The sequence below is a fragment of the Perna viridis genome, chromosome 2 (assembly GCF_037379345.1).
Source record: "Perna viridis isolate PV_CMFRI_1.1 ecotype Kerala chromosome 2, ASM3737934v1, whole genome shotgun sequence".
NCBI lineage: Eukaryota > Metazoa > Mollusca > Bivalvia > Mytilida > Mytilidae > Perna > Perna viridis.
This window is the reverse complement of record NC_142446.1, coordinates 1,473,596-1,489,801: the sequence shown is the minus strand read 5'-3', so window position 1 is coordinate 1,489,801 and position 16,206 is coordinate 1,473,596. Positions and strand designations below refer to the sequence as shown.

Genomic DNA, 16,206 nt, shown 5'->3' with positions numbered 1-16,206 from the left:
ACTTGTTTAATTTATTGCCTTTGTAAGGCAAAATTCAAGAAGGTGAGCGATTCAAGCTCCTGGGAGCCTCTTGTTTGGCTTTCACGGGCAATAAATTTAACAAGGAGTTGTCCAACAATTTTGACTCAAGACGACTTTGATAGGAGGATCATTGCAGCCATTGAAAGTTTTTTTTCCCTTTCTATCATAGTTTTCAAGATATTGGCTAAAAACTGTAAAAAAATATCCATCATTTTTCACCTTTCAAGGGCAATAACTCTTACAAGGAGTTGTCTGACAACTTTGATCTCTGGATACCTTTGTAGCATTCTGATACAGAACACCCTAAGGAACATTAATTCCAAGTTTGGTTCTGATTGGTCCAGTAGTTTTAAAGGAGAACAGTTTTGAATAATTGTTAACGATGACGACTGACGCCGAGTGATGGCAATAGGTCACATGGCCAGAGGCCATGTGAGCTAAAAAGTAGCTTTTATGAGGTGTGGTCTCCTTTGGCTCCTTATGACTAGAAATCCGTAAGAGATATCTGAAATCTGATTGAAAACTGCAGGCAAGGATTTTCATGAGGAAAACAAAAATGATAAAAAAAAATTCAATATCAGAACAGAAATAAGCTATCGTCAGGAAATCAGAAAAAAAAAAAAAAATTTTCAGGCCGCTCATTCTTACTTGGCTCAGGTCACAACCACAAAAATCAATCAAAGTCTCCCTTTTCTGGTATGGCACCTTGTAATACAATTTCAAACAAAGATTCATTCACTAATAATCAAGTGACTGTCTGCACATCAGTAAAATGCATGTTTCTGGCTTTCCTTTTTGGCCCCTTATTTCTAAAGTCTGACCACTGTGGTACAAAATATCGTGGAACAATACCATAGACATTCCTATGCTTTTATTGGAGTTAAATAGTTAAATTCCATGAAATGCTTGTTTTAGGCCATTTTTTTCCCTCTTTTTTTTAAAATGGTTGAGGCCATAACCCCCAAAACCAATATGAACCTTCCTTTTGAGGTTTGGAACCTTGTTATAAAATCAATCAACTAGTACTCAAGTTATTGTGTGAAAACCAATATAGACGACCACGGTGACAGCCCCATAACAATAAATGACCACAAATTTTTTGCTGTTGTATAAAAATTTGGGGGTAATAACAACTTAAAATGTGTAAATAATCTGATCAAACTGAAATTTTAGCTTGATCCGTATAATATTATACACATTAACTATACAAAATAATATCATCTAAATTGAACAACTTGAAGCGGTTGGGGAAGAGATAGACATAAAAAATGACACAATAATTTGCCACTTTGTGTTGTGGGGTAAAAAAAGATAGGTATTAGAACATTATTTCATCAGGATTCAGACAATCTACACATTCTCAAAGACACATTAACAAACAACCTGTATTTTCCTTTAATTTATCACATTTCTAAGACAATGACAGCAAATGGATTTCTATTATAAATATTACAAATATTTCTATCAACCAATGATGTCATTTACCAAACATAAGCTTTAAGACAGTAAAGTATCTCCAATACCTTAAATAAAATCTAGCCCCTCCCCATTTACACAACCTTTAAAGAGATCTGATAAAAACTGTCAACTGATATAAGTAATTGACAAGTTGTAGAAATCCGACATTATATTTACACTTAATTAATTAATATAAAAAAATAATAGAGTGAATGGTAAATTTATGAAAACCAACAATACCAGATACCATGTATATCATGTATTGGTTTCGTTTAAATGAGATAAAGAATGTGACATTTGTCTTTCAACTCATAACCACTACACACATTAAAACAATTTGCATTGCACTTTTTTCAAATTCTAAAAAGAAAACAATCAACATATATTAAAAGATAATGCAAATTACAGATAAAATAATAGAGTGGACTAAAAACTAACATACAATAGATAAAATGTACCATCTGAATTACTAACAGAAACGCTACATTTCTTTGGGTCTTTGAAATAAAAAAGGTAGGTGCATATTACCTAATCACCATTCCCTGAAAGTTTCATAAAAATCCACCAATTGGTTTAAGACACAAAGGGGGTACAATAATTTCTCAGGCCCTCCCTTATCTCATTTGAAGGTGCCTAATTGGCCATTTTTGTTGTCAAATCCAAAAATAACCTAAGTGTAGTGAAGTTAATTTTTAGAAAAATGGCAGTTTAACAAGCAAAAAATTTAGATAACAATTTGAAAATTTGCCTTTTTTTGATATATGAAAACAATTGAAACTAATACACTACCCTATTCTATCATTATAACAACAAAACAAGTTAAAATTAAGCCATATGGACATGGATCAATAGCCCATGTCTGTAACACCAAAAGAAAGACAACTCCTTCCTACATATAGTTTGCCTATTAAAGGTGGATAATTTATATATTCAATAATTTCTAGGATTTCCCTTTTTCAGTTATTAACAACTTGCTCAGATAATAACATTATCAGAATATAAACCTTTTCTACTTTGCTGAGAGAGGAAAAAAAGTAAAATTTAAACATGATTGATTCATCCTATAAAATGTGCAATGTATATAAATAACTGAAGAAATAAATTAGTTCATACTTGGTGATAGATTGCCCTTATATAATAACTACAGTACAATGTATTCAACTTTCTGCGCCAAAATAACTTTGGTTTTCTATTGTGCTATTTATTGGTTTAAGGCTTTATTCATATATGTGCTGATATTGGCAGTAGTCATCATTTATTATTTTCTTTATGAAATATCAGTCCTAAGACATTAATGATTACTATAATAATGAAATTACTGAGGAAGGGTGTGATCTCTGAGCATAAAATATGATATTTTAAAGTACATGTATTATTAAAGTGATTAGCATGCAATAAAATCTATACACTGTCGATAACAAATCAATCTTTATTAACCTTTGAAAAGTGATTTTTTTTCTATCTTAAACACCTACTTATGAACATTAAAATAGAAAAGTTCCTCTAATTTCAATGAATATAATATGTTTTTTTTTTCACCTTTAGTTTGGTTCATCATTCATCAAAATCCATCCAGTAGATTTTACACTTAGAGAAAATTAGCTAATTAACAGCGAAATAATGGCACAGTTCAATATGTATTATTACAAGTGACATTTCCATCTAATATACAATCCCTGATGTATTTATTTGATCTTCTTTTTTTACATCACTGCATTTTTCATAGACAGTTTTCTCTTTTGAAAACCTCTAAATCTTCCTACAAGTTTTGAAAAAGAAAAAAAACTCATCCATTTTATGTAAAAACATCCTTTGTGACAGTGAAACCTCCAAATACTTATATACATACATACACACTGATCTACATAAATATCAGTAGAAATATTTAAAATGTTTTACATTCTCAACATTCACTAGTGATACACTCAACATTCACTAGTGATACACACAATATTCACCAGTGACACACACAATATTCACCAGTGATACACACAATATTCACCAGTGATACACACAATATTCACCAGTGATACACACAATATTCACCAGTGATGATATAATTTTTGGCTACATAAAATGTTTATACTGTTTAATACTTTAAAACAAAATCAAATAAAACTGTGAAGCCATAAATAACTGACAGTTTGGTAGATTGGTGTTTTTGTAATATATATAAATAATAAAGAAGTTTAGTATAGCATGAATTGCTTACATGTATAGATTGCCAAACAAGTGAAAATTTTATCATCAGAAATTATGACATAATTCTTCATTGGATATTTGCAAATTTATGATTTGTAAATTGGTAAATTGTAATTCTACATCTTTGATACTCAACACTTATACCTTTGTTATTAATCACTGGAAACTTTTAGTCAGGGAATAAATTGTTCTTACTTCTTTTCATAATTATTCTTTCATTTAATGCCCCTCCTGTCCGGAGAACTCCTCTAAACCAAACTTAGCATAAAAATAAGTGAGATATGCATATGTGATAAAAAAAAATTTGAAATTTCCAACATGGCTGCCATTCAAACATTTTAAAAAATTGTCAAAAAAAATAATAATAGAAGGTTTGTAACTGATTTAAAAATAGCCCACCACAAGGGCTTCTGATTGGCCATATTGAAATTTAAAAAATTCAAAATCAAAAAGTTAAAAAATTCAGAGGCATACAAAGCAATTTTAAATGCTGCTGTGACAGGAGCTGGGGGAACATCCTGAAACAATTCTATCTAGTTTATTATTTGTAATAATGTACATCATAGATTTGTAACTCTAAAAAGTTGTATTACATAGAGCTCTGTTTAAAAACTAGAATCCCTGTTTATCACAGGAGCCCCCGCCTCATTTTTTTTAGTAAATCAATTGTGTCTGTAAGACACTAATGATGCCATCACTCGCTATATTTGCCAAATTAGGAACATGTTTATTTTTGTATGAAGACATGGTTTGCAGATTCAGAAATCCTTCCAAGACATGTGATCAATTTGGGGATCAGAAATTCCTAAATATATGCATATCTACATATTGTATTCTGGTCACATAGTGTTATGAAATTCTGTTTGGTAGTGTCAGACTAGTTGTGATGAGAAAAAGAGGACCGATGGACATATTAGTGGTCACATAAAAAATGTTAATACCCCCATAACAAATCCCTAACTTTGTTGCTTGGGATATATTTCTGACAAAAATAACAAAGTCTAACTATCACCCAGTTCCATAGTATTTCATGAAAATCAAGATCCTATGACCTTGCACACCATCATTATGTGTAGAAACATCCTGCAAAAAATATTTTAGATGATATTTCTACACATGATGAAGGTGTGCAGGGCCAAAGGATTTTGATTTTCATAAAGTTGGCGATTGTTACACTTAGTTATTTTCATCAGAAATAGGGCTATATGGCTTGTCTGGCTATCTCCTCCCATATTTTTTTAACTATGTCTAAAATTTTTTTTGCAGGATGTAAATTTCCTTCATGAAAATCAAAATCCTTTGACCCTGCACACGTTCATCATGTGTAGAAATATCCTGTAAAATATTTTAGGTGTTGTTCAAAAACAGTTTGTCGCTGGGGCATAAAAAGAAAATACAAGCTATTACAAACAATCTATTTTTGTATGAGGCTGTCTGTTAAAACATGTATTATGACAAGGAGCACTGAATGCTGGTCTTACCAAAATGTGCCTGGGAGCACCACATGAGAAAAATATGCCTCGCAGGACCATGGAAGAAAATGTGCATGAAAGTTGAAAACGTGCTGGAACCTTAGATGAATACAAGAAAAAAGGTGGTTGTTGGTAAAATATCTTACTATGGGTTAAAAATAAAAATATATACATAGTGATAGGTAAATGGGAGTAATTCTAGAAAAAATATTCAATAAAGTATTTCCAATTAATTGGACTAGAAACAGCAAAAAAATATGATTCTTAATAAGATTAACATATCAAATACAGTTATGGTTGTATAGGGGTCAGTGCCACAATAAATAACAATAAGGGGTATATTTGTTTATCTGTTATGTAGTGAAAATTTTTGTTTACCTTGATCCCACTAAGAAGACCTATTGGCATACTTCTGTGCTTCAAAGATGACTTAATCTGAACTAAAAATAGATTTTCAATCTGTTACAACATATTATAGTCAAAATGACTTCACAAAATACTGTTTCTATTGAACTTCCAATTACTTCTTATGAAATTGGATGCTTTGCATTGATGTGCATAATATTCTCATTAAGATTAATTTTTGGTAAATATGACTGTAGATCATCTTCTGTTCTATTATAATTCATTATTATAAATAGAGAGAAAGGGCTAGCATGAGAACAAATCTATGATTTATACAATAAGTACAATTTTAAAATTAATCAAAGTGCTGTTAGCACTAAAGGTTCTTGATTCTTGTGAAAATAGTACTATACACTCAATTTCACATAACCCAGATAACATGATGTAAAATAAAAGTGTTTTCATCAATTTGCATTTCCCTTATAATTTAGAAATATTTTTTGCTTAAATGTTTAAACTGGGCGTTCATCTTTAATAATTATTTCAGAGATATAATACCGGTTAAACATGTAACAGTTTATGCAAAAGATTCCCCCTATTGACACTGTCTCATCAGTCAGGTAGAATATTTTTACGTAAGAGCAAATTTTTTGTGTAAAAAATTAACTATTTCGTATTTTGCACACAAATCATTGTCATTTTAACCAAAAACCTACCACAAATCTTACATTTTATCAGGGAGATTCTAAATTTTTTATTGATTTTGGGGGAGTCTTCCCCTGATGTAGGAAGGTTACCAGGTATAGATATGATCTGTAGATCAATAGTTAAACAGTATCCTACTTCACACACATTAACAAATTTTGTTTCAGTTCACTTTTTTCAGTTTTTTTAAACGAGTTCAAAATTGAAAATTATTTTGCAATTACCATCAAAAACTCTGCTTATGAAAATAATTTCCTAGATAGTTGGTTTTTATCAATATGAATTTTCCCACCAATTTTACTTTGTTAAAATTACAGCTCTTCACTTCATGTTTATCAATTATAAAATACTTACGAAAAAATGAAGATTAAGAAGACAGATAAGTGTATTAAATAGAACCTGTTTTAACACATCTAATGCTTCTTGACACATTTGCAAAAATCTAAATTTCCAAAAAGCAAATTTATAACTAAACATCTTTCAAGACCAAAATAAGAAAAAAAAGAAGTCCCTTAAATCTTCATAAGTTATTTACAACAATGATAGAGTATTATTAAGCTGAAAAATTGCTTGAAATATATTTAAAAAGATTTTAATTGATATAAAAGGAATTATATATGGACTATATTTCATGAATTATTCAGAAAAAGTAGGAAAGTCCCTGACAAAAACCAGTGACAAGGTATTTTGAACCTAAAGGATGAACTTTTGAATTACAAAGCAATAAATTAAGAAATATAGGAGATGAAAGTTACCAATATAAAGTAAGAAATGTTGTGGTTCAGAGTTACACATGAAGAATTACAATTTACAAAATACAAAAATGCAAATAATAAACAAAGAAATTCTGACCCGTTTGACATTCACTATATGTGGTCTAACCAGTTTTTCCATGGAACAATTTGGAATGTTAAATATCATGTACATCACAAGGAAATAAAACTTAACAATTACATGTCCTAGTATAAAATCATTATAAAAATATTAAAATCACACATGCAATAAAAAAATATAATTCTTCACTTACTTATTCCAACCTGTCCTTTCATTTGAGAGAATAATTAAATAAGTGTCATCAAAGAATCATCATAAAAAAATACATTCCACATTCACATTTATAGCTTCTTGCATCAATAAATAATGTGATCATTTTCAATTTGCACAAGTTAATCAATTTTAAAAAAAACTTTTATTATATTGTAAATGTACTAAAAACAAAAGTAGTTGCAAACTTCTTTTTTTGAATAAAATACAACAATGTCTTACATACTAACTGACAGATCAGTCAGATCTTATATACCAACTTACTGATCAGTCAGATCTTATATACCAACTGACAGATCAGTCAGATCTTATATACCAACTTACTGATCAGTCAGATCTTACGTATCAACTAACAGATCATTCACATCTTACATTTTAACTGACTAATCAGTCACATCTTACATACCAACTGACTGATCAATCACATCTTACATACCAACAGTCAGATCAGTCAATCTAACATACCAACTGACTGATCAGTCAGATCTTACACACTGACTGACAATAAAAAATAACAACTAATGACAGCTGAAAAAGAAATAGAAAAGGTAACAAAATGTTTGATTTTAAATACTTTCTACATGATTATCTTGAATGATTCTAGGTCAGCTTTTCAGCAGGCTATTCCCCAAAAGCAAACCTTTGATCTCCTTTAAAAGTCTCAGAAAAAGAGTTTTTTTCCACAGGAACCTTCCTTTAATCCTTGAAAAAAGGTGTGTTTCACAAAGAAATCTTCCCTTAATCCTGCAGAAAAGGGGTATTTCCAATAGGAATCTCCCATTAATCTGTATGAACCAGCAAATTATTTCACAAAGGAATCTTACATTAATCTTTATGAACCAGCAAATTAGATTGTTCTTCCAACAGAATATAGTAAAATAAATCAAACAAGATTTTGACAAACTGAAAACATGGATAAGTATTACAATGTATCCACTATATATACCAAATCCTCTTATATTGTGCATCAAATATATAAAAGTGAACAGGTATTCAATACATAAACTTAAGTAAGATAAAGGTTGCTTTTATATACTTCTATATTTTGTACAGAATTATTTAATAATTAAAATCAGAAACATTATCAGTCAAGGAAAGTCAACCTTTTCATTCAGGATAACATTCTAACCATAAATTAACAAATCATATAATAAAATGAATGGTCAGATAACAGTATTGTGTAAGCACCAACAATCACCTAACCTGAGGATATAATGGCATTTTAGCAGTTGTTATGTGATCTGTAGTTTTATATGAAGGATAAAGGCCTGTTCTGCCTGTCCGTCTGTTCATCCCTTTAGAATAGCCATCCCAATGATTCCCTGCTATACCAATCAGATCACCAACTTCTAAGTCTATCTCATGGTTATTTTGAGCCACATGTCTTTCTACAGCTTTCTCATTGTGAGCATTCTGTCCACCAAAGTAGAAAATATCATCTAATGATTTAAATCTGGATGAAGCATCACCATGCTCTGTCTGCATTATTTCATATGCTACACGACAAACCTGAGAGATTAAATAAAAAAAAATAATAGTAAGTAACAGTACAATATAATTCTTTCAATTAATCCAAGTTCCAGATTAATTATGTCCATTCACACTTGCACTCCTAGCTGTTCCATTTAGGACTTTCCCTTTGTCAAAAAATAATCCCATCATTGGCTAAAAAAGAATTTCAGCTAGTCATGCAAATTATATGGAATTATGATCATACATGTATATATATATGTTTTATGTATAAAAATTGAAAAAGTGCATAATGTTGGTGAAATTTTATTACTGCATCAACAGATCAACAAATAATATGAAACAACTTCTATCATAAAAAGTAGCAATTTGCAATGACTTGTGAACAATAAAACATCTCCTTGACAACAATTTAACTTTTATCCCACTTTTACATTCACACTAGCACCTGACTGTAACCTGAGATAACTATACCATGTCTGCTTACATTAACTCCACCTAAATTTTAGGGGCAATTTTAACTTGGGTTGTCCCAAATTAAGGTGTCTACATTACTTAATCAAAGTTCTGTTAGCACTGGAGGTTGTGGAACATTGTGAAAAAGTACCATACAGAGTAATTTCAAAGAACATATGATGCAAAATAAAACTAATCATAAATTTGCATTTCCCATATAATTTAGAATCATTTTTTTCTTAAATGTTTAAACTGAATGTCAATCTTTACTACTGATTTAAGAGATATAATCTGTAGATCCATAGTTAAACAGTATCCAACTTCACACACATTTACAAATTTTGTTTATTCTACCTTTTTCATAATTTTAAAAAAATTAATTTCCAATAGCATTCAAAAACTATTTTAACAGCATATTTTTTACTACACTATTATTATATACAAATAAAAACCAATATCAGCTTAAAAATATCATTTCCAAAATGTACATAACAGACACTTTTTATCAATTGGCAATTTTTATTTTGATAAAAATGATTTCTTAATTAGGATAGGAACTTAGTATTTGTCACAATAAACACTTTTCATTTAGTTTTTTTCCCTTGTTGGTTTCATTAAGTCACATGATCAGTTATAGATTTCTTTGATGTTCTTTTTGATTGGTTAATTTTCACAAGTTTCTGGCATTTAAAGGTGTGAATATTACTTAAAGTTATAACTCCATAATTACATCCAACAGGTAACTCATGTTTTCTACTTTTTTTTAGTTGAATTTGTTGATCATCTTTAGTATTTCTCATCAACTTTATGTTATTCCCCTTCAAATTTTTACTATTATTTTGCATTTATTATTTCTTTTTTGTCTGAACTAAGGATTAAGCTGATTAAAAATGAGAAGAAGAAACAAACACTTTTTATCAATTAGAATTTTTCCACAAATTTTACTCAGTAAAAAATGATTGATATAAGAGGAATTACACATTGACTATGTAGGGTATTGTAAGTCTCGTTCTAGTTTCATTTTCAATGTAGAGCATAATTTAAACCGAAGACCAATCTGAATTTTATCGTTTACTTCCAGGTACTCGAAACACTGTATTACAATGTAAAATCTTCTATTTTATGTTTTTTCTTAATACCTTTATCATGTAGAAATAGATATTTGTCATTTTTTATCGGTATTTTTACACAAAAAGATGTTTTGCCCTTAACACTGAACTCAACGCTCTCTAAATGACAAATCTCCATACTTTTGAATGGTAGACTAGGACTCATTCTTGTGAAATCACGGGATCACATGACGAGACTTACATACTCTATTTTATGTTGTGTACAGAAACAGTAGGGAAGTTCTTCTAATGACCCAGCGACATAAAGTATCCTGAAGAATCAAAAACCCCCAAAATTAACTGGAATAATTAATTCTGGTCTGGGTTAAATAGTGTGAACATGGTATAAATGTCTGGTTATACACGGAATAATGTTAAGATTATTAATGCTTACTTTATATCATAAATAGTACTGGACACATCTTTTTCTGTGTTAACTTTCAGTTTTATTTCGAAACATTTGTGCTTGACTTTATCTCATGATTTACCTTCAGATTTCTACACACTAAAAACACCGCTCACAATTAGATACCCCTCATGTTGGGACAGATATATTTCTATAATTTCCATTTTATGTAAACTCACAACTCTTTCAAAATAAAAGTTAAAATATAAGATGCACAAAAACATTATTTAAATGTTCCCCCAGATAAAATAGGTAGCTCATTGTTGTCAATGATCAAGTAAGAGTAAAACACAAAACGACTTGTTAATATAAAATGAGATTTTGACCTACCTGATTGCATAGCATAATCTATTCTACAAGAACCCAAAGTTCATTCTAATAAAAAAACGTACCATGGCATTATCTAAAAGTCATTCCCCGAAACTTTTATACAAGTTCATACAGTGGTTAAGGAGCAGATATAAAATTGGTACCCTCTACCACCTACTGCAGAAAGAGGAATTAAAAAAAAATTTGGCTTTTTGTTATGCAAATAAGAGGAATTTATTAAAGATTAGAAAGGGAGTGGTTTTGTGTTTTGAGTTCCTATGCAATTAACAGGTATGTAATAAAGTGGAATTCACTATCAATTCATTCCTAGAAAGTTTCATAAAATCAATCAAGGGTTTAGGAGGGTGTGGGTATGAAATGGGTACCACCTAGTATCCACCTGAAGTAATGGCCAAGTCCATACACAATATAGAGAAATTAGTACCCCCTACTATCTACCTGAATTAATAGCTTAATCCATACAATAAAATGAATAATAAGAGAGAGATTGTCCATACAATAAAATGTATAAGAAAGAGATTGAAGGAAAAAAAGTTACCTGTGAAGAGAATGTACAAACTAGATAATCACACTTTGATAAGAAATGTATATCTAATATAATCCCTCGTAGAGATTCATCTGTATACCTCTTGTTTAGTCCTGCTGACTGAGATATATCTGGATCATTTAAAATCTCATAATGTGGATACCTGTTAAAAGACAACATTCAGGTAATACTCTGTTAACTGTTAACATAGAGAATGTATTGCTTTTTTCATGAATGTATTAAACTAATTTATCAAAAAACAGAAGGTTTAAACATGATTACTTACTCTTACACTAAAATCAAGGACTTCCTGATTTCTAGTGAAGTCAGATTTTGTTCACCTTCGACACAGGTGAGACAGAACAAGCTGCATTTTGTACATTGGTGACATCATAATTTTGAGTCCATGCTCTTTACATTACTTTTTAAAGAGATGGATAAAGAATCCATACTGAAGAGGGAAAAAAGACACCATGAATTATTTTCTATACAATTTGTGCCAAAAACATTTTCAACTACTAACCAGAAATGTTAATAACTCTGCATACAAAAACAAAATTCCACTAAATTTCCACTAGCCTCAATAAAGTTATCACACATGAACCAAAGGAAAAAATGATAATTACATTTACTACAAGGTTAAATGAATTGTTTGGTATGTGATCACAAAACTGGACCAACTGAACATTTCCCCTAATGAGACTAATACTCCCCCCAGCCTTTTGAACCCCTGCAAATTTGGGGACCAATGTGAACATACAATTCATATTGGACTTTATTTTATGGGGTATAGACCAAGCACATTTCACACACAATTTTGTTGCCATTCAACAAACAATACCAAACAGAAATCAGTACTATTTGTTTATGTTACAACACAATAACTGACTGAATATGACTGCAAATTTACAGTAAACAGAAATTCCTGACAACAGGCACAACACAATATGGTAATCTAACACTCCATTGAGTTTCATTACAATCCTGCAAGATGTTAAGGAGTTGCAAACAACGCATGAGACCAAGTTTTGCAAACAAAAACAAACAAAAAAAACTGTCCAACAGCCGTCAATTCTACATTTTTAGTTCAAGCGTAAATTCCTGACTATATGCACATTTCCATATGGTTATTTAACACCCTGTGAAGCAATCCTGCAAGCTGCTTAGAAAATACTTCGGACAGACAGACAGACAGACAAGGTGAATTCTATATACCCCTCAAACTTTGTTAAAGGGGGGTTTAATGATACATATCTAGAGGACTGTCACCAATATGAAAATTATATGTTTTGTGTGAATGTGTTTTAAGGACTGTTAACAATATAAAAATACATGTATCAGTAATATGTTTTGTGTGAATGTGTCTAAAGGACTGTCACCAATATAAAAATACATGTATCAGTAATATGTTTTGTGTGAATGTGTCTAAAGGACTGTCACCAATATAAAAATAATATATTTTGTTTGATATGTGTCCAGTGGATTGTTTCCAATATAAAAATAATATATTTTGTGTGATAAAAAATAACATATTTTGTGTAATATGCATCTAATGGATTGCCACAAATATAAAATTTATATGTTTTGTGTGCACAGGGTTGTCACTAATACAAATACTTTTTGTGTGATATGGACTGGGGCTAACAATGGTTTTGTGATGTAAGCACACATGCACTAAGCATAATACTATGATTATAAAAAGTTAATTCCTTCACTTATAATATCTTTGAAAATGAATAAATTCTATAATTCATGTTAAATACTGACTTTTGTCTTGCTTCAGAAGCAACTGAAGGATCATCTGATGCTAGAAATATTTTTCTCTTTGATGCACCTTGTTTAACCTCTAGAAGGTCAAAATATTCATCAACGAACTTCATGTATTCATCAATACCATGGTAAGCTGCTTCTGTTCCTACTTTATCTGTTCGTCTAACATGTACTCTATAACAAATATCAACTGGTCACATTTAATGCAATATTAATACTTTTTCTTCACATTAAGTAATTTATCATTTACAATTTGGGATTCATATTCAATCACATATTTCAGATTTTGTTTTCACAAATAATCACATATTTAATTTTGTTTTCACATTAGATATTCAAGATTTTGACTTAGTATTTGAGAAGTTGTTTTACATTTAGTTACATATCATTTTAATCCTTCATGCATATCAACAGATAAAGCCAAACCTTGATATAAAATTTCAACAGAATCACTACACTGGTTTAAGATGAGTTGTGTTCATCAGGTTTTAACATGTAAAATCCTTAAATTGGATTATCTCCCATTGGAGACCTATTACACAAGCTATATTTTCTATTGTTAATTTTCCATTCCTAGGTGGTGATATTCCTGAAGCACCCTCTTATAGTATTTACATTTCACAACTGGTCCCTTCTGTTTGTATTTGTAACAAAGTGTCAGATTTTAATGAATGTAATAGATTCCTGCCAGAAAAGCTTTTATACCAGGGGTATTGGTATCACAAAGTTCTATTAAAGAACTTTACAGAGCACAGCATGATACAACCCTGATCTGCAGTGGTCAAACCCTGAACAATTGGGGCAAGTATGAACATAATAGAAATATTTGACACACTGAAGCATAAAGACTTACAATTCATTATGGACACAACAACTGGTTTGAACACAATATAGCAGAAAATTTGAAAATCAATTAAAAATTTCCAAAATCAGACCACAAATAAAAGTAGAATTTTTCGGGTGTGGTTCCTTTAACCTTTTATATCTCGAAAACTGCAAGAGATATCTGAAATACCTTTGAAAAATGCCGGCAGAAATTTTCATAAGAAAAACAATTTTGAAATTGGATCAAAAATAAACTTGACGCTCTGAAGGGCCTGAATCGTTCAACTGTCTTGATAAGCAACATTCTATTTCTACAAAAGTGGTCATGTTTTTTCATGGATAAAAATTCCTAACACTCATACCCAAGGAACAATCATTTCAATTTTCATTAAATTCTGTTCAATAGTTTCAAAAGAGAAAATCTTTTAAAGTAATAACATTAAAATAGCAAAAAAAAATTATCAAAAAAAGGGGCAATAACTCCAACAGGGCTTAACAGATATACATGCAAAATTCACAACAAATAGATCTCATAGAACATTTCATCCCTGTCAGAATTTGGCTAAACCTAATGGTTTCGGAGATACATGTGAAAAACTTCTGTATGACCCTTATGTTTTTTTTCAGTAACGGTGGCCATGTTTATCAATAGATCAAAAATCCCCAAATCAGTTCCATGCAGAATACCCTAAGGAACATTCATTTTATTCATATTGGTCTGGTAGTGTAAGAGGAGAAGATATTTTGAAAGAAATACCATGAAAAATAGCAAAAAAAAAGTCCTAAAAGGACAATAACTCCAATATGACTTAATAGATTAACACAAAAATTTGTTTACAGATAGATTTCATCACGCTTAACATTTTTATCCAATGTCAGAATTTGGGTATATCTTACAGTTTTGGAGATATATGTGAAAAACTTCTGTCTGATGCCTGTCTATTTTAGTATATACAGCCATGTATTTCAACAGATCAAAAATCCCAGGACAACAGCACAACCAGATATATTATTACATCTACCCAACAACAGGATCAGATATATGATGACACCCGCCCAACAAAAGGACCAGATATATAATGACACCTACCCAACAATAGGACCAGATATATTATGACACCCACCCAACAACAGGACCAGATATATATATATATATATATATATATATATATATATATATATATATATATATATATATATATATATATATATATATATATATATATATATATATATATATATATGATGACACCCGCCCAACAAAAGGACCAGATATATAATGACACCTACCCAACAATAGGACCAGATATATTATGACACCCACCCAACAACAGGACCAGATATCTTATGACACCTACCCAACAACAGGACCAGATATCTTATGACACCTACCCAACAACAGGACCAAATATCTTATGACACCTACCCAACAACAGGACCAGATATATTATGACACCTACCCAACAACAGGACCAGATATATTATGACACCTACCCAACAACAGGACCAGATATACATATATTATGACACCCACCCAACAACAGGACCAGATATATTATGACACCTACCCAACAATAGGACCATATATATTATGACACCCACCCAACAACAGGACCAGATATATTATGACACCTACCCAACAATAGGACCAGATATATTATGACACCCACCCAACAACAGGACCAGATATATTATGACACCTACCCAACAACAGGACCAGATATACATATATTATGACACCCACCCAACAACAGGACCAGATATATTATGACACCTACCCAACAACAGGACCAGATATATTATGACACCTACCCAACAACAGGACCAGATATCCAGATATATTATGATACCTACCCAACAACAGGACCAGATTGGTTATGTTACCTACACAACAACAGGACCAGATATATTATGTTATCTACACAACAACAGAACCAGATATATTATGACACCTACCCAACAACAGGACCAGATATATTATGATACCTACCCAACAACAGGACCAGATTGGTTATGTTACCTGCACAACAACAGGACCAGATATATTATGACACCTACCCAACAACA

The 16,206-nt window shown here is 30.8% G+C and overlaps 1 protein-coding gene across 1 annotated transcript in view; it reads right to left on the bottom strand.

The window, feature by feature from the left end:
• Positions 1-6,248: 6,248 nt before the first annotated feature.
• Positions 6,249-16,206, bottom strand: part of LOC148623253 (alpha-(1,6)-fucosyltransferase-like) — a 29,916-nt gene continuing 19,958 nt past the window's right edge. The window contains exons 8-10 of the mRNA XM_088564962.1: positions 13,312-13,488; positions 11,557-11,707; positions 6,249-8,756 (exon numbers count right to left, since the gene is read on the bottom strand). Coding sequence (XP_088421088.1) covers positions 8,442-8,756; positions 11,557-11,707; positions 13,312-13,488 — 643 coding nt within the window. The 3' untranslated portion in view covers positions 6,249-8,441. The remainder of the gene's footprint in view (positions 8,757-11,556; positions 11,708-13,311; positions 13,489-16,206) is intronic.